General features: G+C 40.0%; 1 protein-coding gene across 2 annotated transcripts in view; it reads left to right on the forward strand.

Moving 5' to 3' along the window:
• The window catches only part of LOC141789143 (homer protein homolog 3-like), a 53,195-nt gene that overhangs the window by 17,365 nt on the left and 23,683 nt on the right, over window positions 1-12,147 (forward strand). For both annotated transcript variants that reach the window (XM_074668461.1, XM_074668462.1), the window contains 3 exons: window positions 1,604-1,760; window positions 4,881-5,012; window positions 5,409-5,516. In XM_074668461.1, the coding sequence (XP_074524562.1) occupies window positions 1,604-1,760; window positions 4,881-5,012; window positions 5,409-5,516 (397 nt within the window). The remainder of the gene's footprint in view (window positions 1-1,603; window positions 1,761-4,880; window positions 5,013-5,408; window positions 5,517-12,147) is intronic.

The raw sequence follows: 12,147 nt of genomic DNA on the forward strand, positions 1-12,147 counted from the left end.
AAGAGAGAAGGACGGCTAATTGCACTGCTAGCGGTTAGCTCTTTTTGCACCAATAGCCTCATTACATCTGGAGAGCATCAATGACCTGAGGTCCCTGACGAACACAATCACATTTGGAAATTGGGGTTATTTTTCACCCTATTTATAGATCGATCCCCCATCAGAGTCCACTGAGTGGAAGAGGGGGCCCCAAAGAGCCAAACAAAGTCAATGACTCGCAGTCAAAAAGAGGAACTAAGTGAAACGATAATGATGTTCAGCTAATGATAATGTGAGGTACATATGTTTCTGCCAATTAACTCTGATCAGAAAGAAAGTCCCATCATTCTTTTCTTCACATGTATTTTACAACACACAAGAAGGATTGTAAATGCTTCTTTATTCCAGGAAATACTATACTGTACTACGTTTTCTAAGTAATAGGCTGCTCCAACTAACCAATCAGAAATTAGATGGGATGGGGCTACTGACCCAGTTAACTTGTCATATGTCATATGACCATCAGAAAGACATAGAAGCTAAATTATTGGGTCAGATCTTTGTGCATCTACTTTGAAAAAGAATCAATTTCGTATTATAGTGGTGTATGACACACACTTTTACAAATAATCCAAATTATCTCTGTTTAATTGAAATGGATTGTGTTGGATAGAAAAAAACTGCTTTAGAGGACCAGGTATTTCCTAATAAGAAAAATCATACAGCTGCAAATGAAATACCACCATTCAGTCATACTGTGATATTTTTGCCGAAGGCTATCATACCATCAGAATCTCATATCAGCACATGCTTAATAAAAATACCACCTTTAGACAGCTTTTTTATTCAGTGCTGAACAAAGACTGAAGTAAGCAAAAAGTACATGTATTAAAAAAGTATTGAGAGCTTGAAATGAAAAACTTATTCTGCTCATCCTTTACGCCTCCAGGGACTTGAACAGTTTTTGTTACCATCATCCTGACTACATTTGCATTTTCATATTTCCCAGCGCCAGTATTTGTTTATGAATGGTCTCAACATAATGCCCATTTATAGTTCTGAGTTTTCATCAATGCAACCAGTTTTGTTTAATTTTGTCCATCTTTCAATTCAGCTCTGCGCCTACGAATAACACAAATAATCTTGACAAGAATTAAGAGAGATTTTGACTCCGACAACAGAATCTTTTCTTTTCTTTTCATACTTTACAAGAGCAAGTTGCGAATTCAGTTTTTGGTTAGCCTTCTTGTTTGAAGCAAGATGTCAGTTAAGCAGTCAGCTGCCTGTGCTAAACAGAGGAACAAGGAAAAGTTAAGATTTAAATATCAAAAAGCTTTCTCTGTTGAGATATCAGCATCACACTTTAAAAATCAGGACTTAAAGATAATTATGATTTAATGACACTTCTAATGAATGTATTTTTAATCTATCAACAGCAAAAGAAACAAATGAGTAACCAGTGGCTGAGTTTGCAATTGCAAACTTAAACCCTCTCTTTCACATACTACCTTCATGAATGACTCTGCCCTCACATAAGTGTCATTTACAGTGGTGTCCAACTGAATCAGTGATACAAGAAATTAATGTGGCATTGTTTGTTATGGTTCTCTCTTCATCTCTTCAGGGAGCAGCCCATCTTCAGTGCTCGAGCTCATGTCTTCCAGATCGACCCGGCAACCAAGCGAAACTGGCTGCCGGCCAGCAAACATGCAGTCACCGTGTCCTTTTTTTACGATGCCAGCCGCAGCGTCTACCGCATCATCAGCGTGGGCGGGACAAAGGTAGGAACCAATCACAGCAATAGTCCTAATGCATGTACATCAGTGGTGCTTAATATTGTCACATCAAACTCGCAATAACTCACAGAGACCAGCAACAACTCTGATTATAATGAGGTGCAATGCTCAAAAGTGATAAATTATTCATTGTAAGAGCTTCATGTTTCAGAAAATATTCTCCACTTTTGATTGATTTTAAGTTAGTCCATTTTAAAAAAAACGTATTATTGTATTTTTGTCACATAACGCCAACACAAAAAGCAGGGGGGTATTGTTAAGACTACTGTATTCCTCAAATGGACCTTGTTGTACTCAGCAGTGATTTAATAACATTTTCTTCTTATAGTGTAAGTATTACAGTATGGGAGAGACTCTTTATTTGTGAATACATCATTTCCCTCGACTTTCATTTCATTTATCCCCCTCCTCTTCAGATAAAGAGGAAATAAATGGTGTTTCTGTTTGGTTGTGGTCGTCAGGTGGCAGGGGAGGCATTTGTCAAGGTTTCATAAATTGTTGGTAGACTACACACACACACACACACACACACACACACACACACACACACACACACACACACACACACACACACACACACACACACACACACACACACACACACACACACACACACACACACACACACACAGGCAATGCAGCATCCCAAACAACAGTAAGGCACCTGGGACTGCAAACACTAGCAGCAGATCTTGTTAGCACCAAACTCATAGAGAAAGCTGCACTTTGTAGTTATCAGCCAACTGAGCCAATTCAGCTCCCTGAAACCGGAAGCTTTTGGAGAAGAGACCAAAGAACTCCACATTTGGCAACTAATCCACCTCATGAGGCCACTTTCTCCTGAGAGGTAGTGAACATATCACCACACAGCAAAACAAGCTCTTTCACTTAGCTCTTTCTGTGGTGTGGTTGTTGGAATTTGTCTTTATTTTTCATGCACAGCTTTCCACTAAACCTTCACAGAGCCTCCACATCCTGAAGACTACAGGATGATGTTTAGTTGTTATTGCACTGAAACCCCATCAGAGTGAGTAGGTGTAGGCCTCTGCTTCTTAATGTGAACATGATTTCACAGATTCAGAAATGATGACTGTTATTTACACACAGCTCAAGTCACATCCATTCTTAAAGTTTACTCTATAGCCTTTAAGCTAACATAGCTGTAAGTGTCATGTTCAACTGAACATTCCCACTGACGATGAAGTAAAAAAGAGGTTCATGATTACATAAATCTGTGCTGCAGCTGATTGAGTTTATATTTGTCTCATCACTGCCCTTTCTGTGCTTTATTTCTTGGTTTTTGTTATATAAAGAAAGAAACAGTCAAATTATCCAGACTTATTTCTGTGCATTGGTTTGATTAGTTAATTAGCCTGACTGACTCTGATTAGCATCCAAAGTGTTCATCATGGCAACGATGTGCTACAGCACAATGATCAAGCCTGTTGCCACAGAACTGTATAACGAATCAAGTACTCCACACAGCTATGTAATCAAACTATATAATTAATTTCCTGTTATATTAAAATGTCAATGAATTGTTAAAATAGCAGCTAACGCACACACACACACACACATGCATGTTTCTGAAATGAGCTGCTGCCCTGTAAATGGTAAGTCACTTTGTAACATAGGCTGTAATGAATTTGGCATTTAAAGGTGACCGAAATAAATCTTTCTCTTCTTGTTGGTTCCAGAGCTGAGAGGATTCTTTGTTTTGTAAAAATCACCTTTCCTTTGAGAGAGTGTCTTTTTCAGCTTTTGCAAGGTCAACGAATTAAAGTCTCTTTATGCTTGTGAGTGAAACCCCTAACGTATTTTAAATGGACTCACTTACAGTCATCATACGATATTATGGTGGTACACTTACCTGAAAAAGGAAATAATGAGAAATGTGGGGAACTAAAGAGTGCAGCAGGGTGACATGATCAGAAAACACAGCATAGACTTCAAGCAGAGAAGGTGGGCAACGCATGTTGTTGCTAATTGGTCCTTAGTTTAACCTGAAGTAAATGATGCTTTCACATGTTAATTTCAAGTATGTTGTGTGATCTGGGGCACGGTTACGCTGGCCATCCATACCGTCCCATACTCAAGCCCCCTGCAGCACTATTTCCCTGCTGGCTGGCATCTGTCTACGAGAAGCGCTGTCTCGTCATAGACAGCACAATGATGAACACAGAGTGTATAGCTTTAGTTTGTTTTTGGCTTAAGTTTAAGGATGCACTGATCCTCACTTAACTTTTCTGGTCCCAATACCGATACTGATACCTGGGTTTTGAGTGTCATCTGATACAGGTACTTATCCAATATCAGTGTTTAAACAATTACCTGCATACCCTTCTGTGGGATAAGACTGGTTAAGTTTTGAGTCAACAACAAAAAATGAGTACATATGGATAACTGAGGTTGATATTTATTTACACCATAAAGTGTTTTAAAGTTAACGAGCAGTTTGATAAAACAATTCTCCAGAACCTACAGAAATTACTAATCATTTGCAAACTTTTATACCCTGTAGACTAATTCATAGCTTAGCGTTAGTTTCTAATTTGGACCAATACTTTCCTGATGCCCTATCCGGCTTTTAAGGGGCTGGATTGGGCCAACACCGGATACCAGGATCCAAAATGGTGCATCCGTGCTTATGTTAAACTGTTTTGGTCTGATACAGCCCTCTAACACCCTCAAATTGATCAACTATGTAAGGCAGAGATTTCCAAGTAACTGTTCTGCAGGCATAAGACACACGTTTTATACCTCAGGGCCACTGTACTTGCTAGATGAAATAGTGCTTAAGATTCAGCGGGATGCATAAGACGAAGTGGTCTATGTTGTGCTCTGAGAGGCTTGCCCTCGAGTGGATGGCCGGGGTTCGAATCCAGTTTGTGGCCTGTCACTCCCCTCTTTGCCCCCTTACCTACTCTATTCTCTGTCCTGCCCTCTCAAATTAAAGTTACTTAAATCTGACAATGTAGCTCTGTTCTCAGAGCTCTGTGCCCAGCCATGTGCTGGGATACAGAATCAAGCCAGAATCAAACACAGCATAAAAGGAGGAGCTGATTTTTTAATTTAATTTTTTGCGTCTTCTTTTTAACTTCCCAGGCGATCATTAACAGCACCATCACCCCCAACATGACGTTCACCAAAACCTCCCAGAAGTTTGGGCAGTGGGCCGACAGCCGGGCTAACACTGTCTATGGCCTGGGCTTCTCCACGGAGCAGCAGCTGCAACAGGTGACTGACACACAAATACACACAAACACGTTCAGGCAACTTTCAAACAAAAAACTTCAGTGTGTGTTTTACTGATGGGACATTTAACTGAGAGGAGGAAAGAAAAGAGATTATAATGGAAAAAGGACACATTCATTTACATATCATTCAGAGTCTGTTTGGTGCAGCTGCATTTTACATACACACAAACACAAAACCTCTCCAGTGTGCACCAGGAGACTTAATTTGAAACAGACATTCATGCACTTGTTTGAGAAATAGTCTAAATCCTCTGTCAAGACTGAAAAAGAAGCTGCAAAAAGCATCCAGTCGGTGTTATGTAGATTAGGCATGGTGTTTTAAGCTCTCAGTGTTTTCCTGCCCTGCAGAGGTTGACTTGTCCTCTCTCTCCTGCAGTTTGCTGAGCAGTTTAAGGAAGTGAAGGAGGCGGCTCGTCTGGCCAGAGAGAAATCTCAGGAGAGATTTGAACTGGCTAACCCTGCACTCAACATTGCTGCTCCAGAGGTAAAGCACTGCTCTTCTTTCTGAAAGTTGTTGTGTGCTTATCCAATTCTTCAAGTACTGCAGATCAGAACAAGTGGGAAGCAAAGTACACTCGAAATAAACACATTTTTGAGGCTTTCTTTTGTAACAGATGGTATCAAGGATCATCAATCAGACATTCTTTGAAGATACCAAGGACCAACCAGCTTTAGAATAAACTGGTGTTTGAAAGCTTTCTATTTGAAGTTTGGGGGAAAAACAACATTTAAAAAGCTGCAAATGGTTTATTAAGGCAGCATTAGCTCAGTCTGTTAGGTTAGGGACTCAAGGGTCACAAGTTCAAGTCAGCTTTAAAGAAGCTTTAAAAAACACTATTGTACTTTTAAAATTCCCTATGACTAAAATCTGAAAAGCTTTTTGAAGCATTTGCTGAGTGTTTTTTTGGCCTCAGGATCAGAAAGGATGACAAGTTGAGGTTGTAGCAAGTGGACCTGTAAGCTACAGGAGACACGATGGTCCTTAAAACCCCAGAGACATTGTTGAGCAGTAATATCCCGATGAACTCTTTCCCTTTTGTTGCTATTTTAAACATATACAGAGTCACAAGGGATTAGATGGATCCCCATCTGGCTGCTCCATTATTCTCCCTTTGGTTAACTCCATTAAAAGATTTCATGCATGACAAATGGAGAGGGGAAGCAGAAAGAGACGCTGGCGCTGTAGGTGTTTGGAGGGATAGTAATGGCTGGGACTGAAAGTAAGAAGAATGAGGGATCAGGAGGATGGAGAGGGGGGGGGGGGTTGATGGTGGGGAGAGCTAAATCATCTATAATTGAGGGAATCTGGCTCCTGTTGAAATGACAATGGCCAGCCTTTATCCTGCCAGCTCTGCTGATTTCTTGGTGGACCTGATAATTCTGTGGATCAGTCAGAGAAGTGGAACTTCCTTGCTGTGGAAACTTTTTGTCCTCCACTTTGTCTTCTTTGCACAACAAGTTGCTGTGCACTGACCTTATACACAGAGCGATATTTTCTGGGGCAGGTCTTCTGACATTTACAGCATTAACTAGAACACGCCCTGTTTGGATAGCTGTGATTTAATTGTACAAATATGGAGGAGGCCGAATCAAATGCTGACTTTTGGAAAGCTGTGGAGCTGCTATGCTCTGTGTATGAGTGATTTCTGCCAAGTATTAGGATTAAGAGAGCGTTGAAGTGGCGGGGATTCAAAACAGAGAAATGTGTGTGTGTATGAGCGTGTGTGTGTGTCAGTGCAATGAGAACAGATCACAACAAAGAGGCACTCAGCAGGTCTGAGAGACTGCAGAGTCATGGTGAAAACTGCAGCAGAGACTCTGATAAGAGCCTATGGTACCTTAAGTGTGGCAAGGAGAGCAACTCAAAACAGAAAAACAAAACCAAGAAGGGCAACAGAAACAAAAGTTCAGCGCTAGAACTGAACAATATTCAACAAACTTTCCGGCATGTAAAGGTGAGGTCTCCTTTACAAGGCCTGGGCACTAGTCAGAGTGCTAATAAAGGACTAAGCTGCAGAGACACTGACCTGAAGGTGAGGTCAAAGGTCAGGTTGAGCACTAGTGTTTTTTCCTTTTTTTAACTTGTTTCTTTTCTACCTTTAGTAAAAATATAATAAAATAGATAAATAATTAATTGAATAAATAAAAGAAGAATAAGTATTAAAGCCTTAAAAATCTGACTTAAAAGGTCAGCTTCTTACAAATCAATCGTCAAACTTCAGAACTGCAGACAATCTGCTTCTGCCTCCCTGTATTTGACATTGATTAGACAAACAGACTGTGAAGTGCAGAGTTGAAGAGCACACACAGAGGTCAGAGGTCAGGGTCAGTGAGAGAACAGCAAGTAGAGGTGTTACATCCTGTTACCATGGCAACTGGGGGACATGTTTGCCTATTGGTTGCAGCTCTGGACAAACGAAAAACCCACTCCCCCCTCCTCACACAAAGAGTGAGAACAGGGACAATTGCTCATGCTTACATGGAAATTGATTAATTAGGCAAACCAACACACACACACACACACACACACACACACACACACACACACACACACACACACACACACACACACACACACACACACACACACACACACACACACACACACACACACACACACACAGAAAAAGCACCTGAATAAAACTTCAAGGTCAGAGGCAGGCAAGCAGCATGCACAGATTTCCAGATAACACAGCACTCATTGATTTTTGTGTCAGGAGCTGCACACTGAGGCTTTGTGCACTGCTTTTGTGTTTATTATCACATTTATTTTCACACACACACACACTGCTGCACATTGTAAAACACAACGCACTGCTGACTGTCTGAACCTGTGTAGTAAAGAAATAACGTCCAATCAAAGGTGTTATGGAGTGTGAGTATACAGACTTATTGTGCTCATGAGCTACAACCAGGTATTGATTTCAGCCTCAGTGTGGCTAATACCACTTAAGAGCCCCATTAAGGCTTTTTCACCGAGATGTGTGTTCTGGTTGAAGTGATCAACAAACACCTGTCAGACTGGGCATAAAAAGAGTACGAGTTTTAGGGGTTCGAGACTTTTGTTGTGACACAGAATCAGGTTTGTGGCTACAAGAAATTTGTAATTTTGTTTATGGTGTGGTGCAAAAAGGAATGGAAAGCATGTACAAAACAGGACTTTGATTTCAACTGTTGTAAAACTAAAACAAAATGTACAATAATGCATCCAAAACCCTTACATAATTTAAGTATGATGCATGTTATGAAAGAGCTGATGCACAAACATTCAATGAAACTCCATGCTCAGTAAAAGTGTTTCTAGTTACAAAATGTTTCAGCTGAGTCATAATTTTAAAAAAAATCAAAAGAAACACATTTTTATTAGAAACAAACATTTTTTTTTAAATATGATATCAAAACAATATGACAGACTTGCAAAACACTTTCTTTCATAGAATGGTGCAGACAAACTTCACTGTATGATTGCTTCTTCTGTTTTTCTTCTCCCAACATTTCAGCATGTTTTGCGTCACGCTCACTTGGTCAGTTGCATCTCCGGTATAGCCGAGCTGAATTTGTGCAGCCTCGAGCTGTTCAGAGCACATATTCTGTCTCTAAAGGCAGCAGGGGATCAGCATGCAGTAAAGCTTCAGCTCTCTGGCTTATTTGCAGAGCTCAGAGATAAGATGGAGGAGGAGATGGTGAGGTTTAGAGAGACAAAGAAGTAGAATGATAAACACAGCAGTACAGAGAAAGTTATAGATCTGCAATGTACAACAGCGATAAACACTTGATTGATATTTATCCAATTATATTTAAGCTTAGCTAGAGTTTTAATTCTGAGTGTTTTTGTGGAATTAACTCTTCACTATGGCACTCATCATGTTAAAAGGATGAGAGAAAGACTTAAATGCTAATGGTTTTGTGCTGCAAGATTATAAAGATGGCACAAGCTAGAAGATCCCAAACCAGCAAGCGTTTGTTTCACAGGTTTTCAAAATTAAGTAACAAATTGTTGTCTTTTGTGATTACATAAATTTCTTGAAGAAATTATCTTGCTTGAAGAAAAAGGAAGGAGATGAAGCTGAACATAAATAACTTAAGGTTTAGGTATACACCTCTTTCATTGTACATAAGATGCAGTCTAACATGAATTAAATTAAACATGCTTCAGGGATTACACTTGTCAGAATAAAACATACGGAGCCACTGAACTGGACACAAAATGTAAATTCATGCAAAAACAGAGAATAGACAGATAACAGCTGTGTTTAGTTTACACGTGCTGACTAAAGCGTTTTCTCCTCTGTGTTCTCCTCACATACAGGGTTTCTATGCAGAGGCAGACACAGAGGCAAACAGAAACTCCAGTCATCAATATTTCAAACCACAGGCTTGGCTTTAAAACCAGCTAAAAAGAAGTATATGCCAGTGTGTGTGTGTGTGTGTGTGTGTGTGTGAAGGTTTTGCTGTGGTGGACAGGCGTTTCAAGAGAAACCCAGGCTGGCTCCTCTGCTGCATGGCCAGATGAATAAATAAAGCGAGTTTGTTGTCTCAATGAAGCGATGAGTGTGGAAACAGGAGCTTTATAAAGGCTCAGGGAGCACATGGACCCATGCGTGGATAAATAAGTAAACAGCGTAGATGTACTTAAGACCAACATCATGATGAGAGCTTTCTCAGGAAGGCAGTTTAATATTTGAAGTATCAAGAGTTCCATCCAGCTTCCTCCCTTGACCCCAAAAGGTTATTTCCTCAAGTTGCTGCATTGGGATTTCACACGCCTTTACAGTACAACTAAAATCTTGTACACTGTTTGTTTATTTTGCAGATAGAGCAGATGTTAATGGACGTCTTTTTAATTTTGGTTCATGTTGTTGATGATAATCAAATGATGAGAAAAAGGAATTATTGTGCAGCTTGCAGCAAAGCTGTCAGGTGTTGTTCCCAGCCTGCACTTCATGTGGATCACCTGTCATTCAAACAGTGTGGTTGGCAACGTAACCTGTCTATCCTTTCTTAAGAGTTGTTTTTGCAGCCTTCTGCTGATCGGCCTCATACGGGCATGTGAAATAATCAATAACTGTGCAGAAACTTGGCTGCGAAGTGTAAATGCAAAAGCTTTCATAAGGCAGACTTAGGATATTTGATGAAAATAAATGTCCTCCACATACTAAATTAATGATGCAATGGCATTATTCTCTGTTTCTCTTTTCATGATGCATCATGGGAACTTTTCATCTCTCAGCTCTCCCAGGTGAGTTGAAACACACACACACATCGACCTATAATAAAAGAAGTAACACAAAGACAGCCATCTTCTTTGTCGATTGTACTGCCGTGTTAGATGCACTTCTTCGTGCTGCATGGACTATCATGCTCAATAATTCATCTTGAGTCAGATTAAAGTTGATTTCAGACCAACTTTAGCTTCAAAGTGCAGCTGGCACCTGGAACGAAAGTCAGTCTTTGTTAGCCACAGCTACAGGCACATTTTCTATCATTTAATGCAAAAATTACTCTGAAATGTACCGGATAAGGAAGCATAAAGCTTTTTGTTACTTCTTCTGGATGAGCCTGAGTAAAACTGTGAAAACTGAGACTACACATTGATGTGGTTGAAGTGTTGAACAGACAGTAAAGTGATGCATCTCATTAGGGAGAAAATTCCTTTGAACTGTAGCAGATTAGCAGTTGGTTGTTGCGGGCCCCTGCTCTTGTGTCCCGCTCAGCCTGTTAGTGAACAACATGCTGAAAAACTGCTGTAAATTTGTAATCCCATTTATGACTTATACATGATCCACAGTATGAATTATTCAGGGATACGCTCAGTCGATCTGTTGGCTTTGGGGCCAGACTAGCGTTATCTTGGCTTTGATTTTCTTTTGCTCTCTGGACACAGCGCTCGTCCACATGAAACAGCTCTGTGTTTTATTTCAATATCCTCCATAAGGACAGGCTGCTGAGCTGTAGATGATAAAGCATCCTCCTCAGGGGAACAGAGCCAGGCTTCCTCAAATTAATAATATAAGCTTTCTCTACGCTGAGTGCAGGGTTGTGACGTTTCGCTGAGGCACTCGGCCGTTGACAAGTTCGAGTTTAGGTTCCCGTTCACAGAGAAGAAGACAAGAGGAGGCAGAGGTTTAGAATCCTGCTCAACCTAATTCATCTGTACATTTTATGAAAGGAGGCTGAGCAGTCTTTAAGCCCATGGCTTCAAAATGTTCATGAAAGTGTCTGATAATAAGCTTCAACCAATTTCTGAGCAGCAGGGAAGAAAATCTGAAAGCAGATTGGTTCGACTCCACTGTGCCAGACAGGAATGAAGCCATCTGCATGCTGTAATGTCATGTTCAGAGTCTCCTCTTAACAAGAGAGAACCATGAATGGGTTTTCTCACAATGTGTCACGATTCAGGATATCGCAAAGTCATTTCGCTCCATGCTCTGCTCTTAAGGTCATCTTAAACTGCAGACATAGCCTTTGATTTGACTAAGTTTTTCAAACTACCTGGAGTCAGATCTTTTTACGCATGACTTAATGTCTGGATTAGGTAATGAGGCTGCTGTCAGGATACATGCTAATGTGATTCTCCTCTGCTAAACAATGACAGATCATCAAAATAATGAAAATACACCCCAGAATTAGACCTCCAGTGGGAGAAAACTATAGTCGAAAAAATAACCAGCATGTACAAGAGAAGATCACTAAAGACATGAGTTATCAATTTGACCACAGAAGGACGCCAAAATTGACACAAACAAAAAAATCCTTAAAGGAGCTTTAGATTAATGTCTTTTTACAACTTGATTTATTAGTATTTGATTTGAAGAACTTGTTAAAAAATATGACTTGAAAATGTATTCATTTAGCTAAATAAAGAAAAGACAGAGTTCTGTCAAATATGAAGTCCCAGGAAAAGTATTTTTTGGGGATTTTGGTGCCAATATAGCTGAAATATACTGGAAATGATTTAATACAGGATTACATTTTTCTAGTAAGGATGCTTACGTTTGCTGATTCAGCTGCTAATTTGTCCTGGAGTTCCACTGCTTGGATGTCAGCTTTATTATCACCAGGTTATCTTTGTATGCATCATATATATGAAAAATAACAGATAATTGTACTTTTCA

This window comes from Halichoeres trimaculatus, unplaced genomic scaffold (genome assembly GCF_033239565.1).
Source record: "Halichoeres trimaculatus isolate MK-OKI-2021-1 unplaced genomic scaffold, fHalTri1.1 fHalTri1_scaffold_4, whole genome shotgun sequence".
In the NCBI taxonomy this organism is placed as follows: domain Eukaryota; kingdom Metazoa; phylum Chordata; class Actinopteri; order Labriformes; family Labridae; genus Halichoeres; species Halichoeres trimaculatus.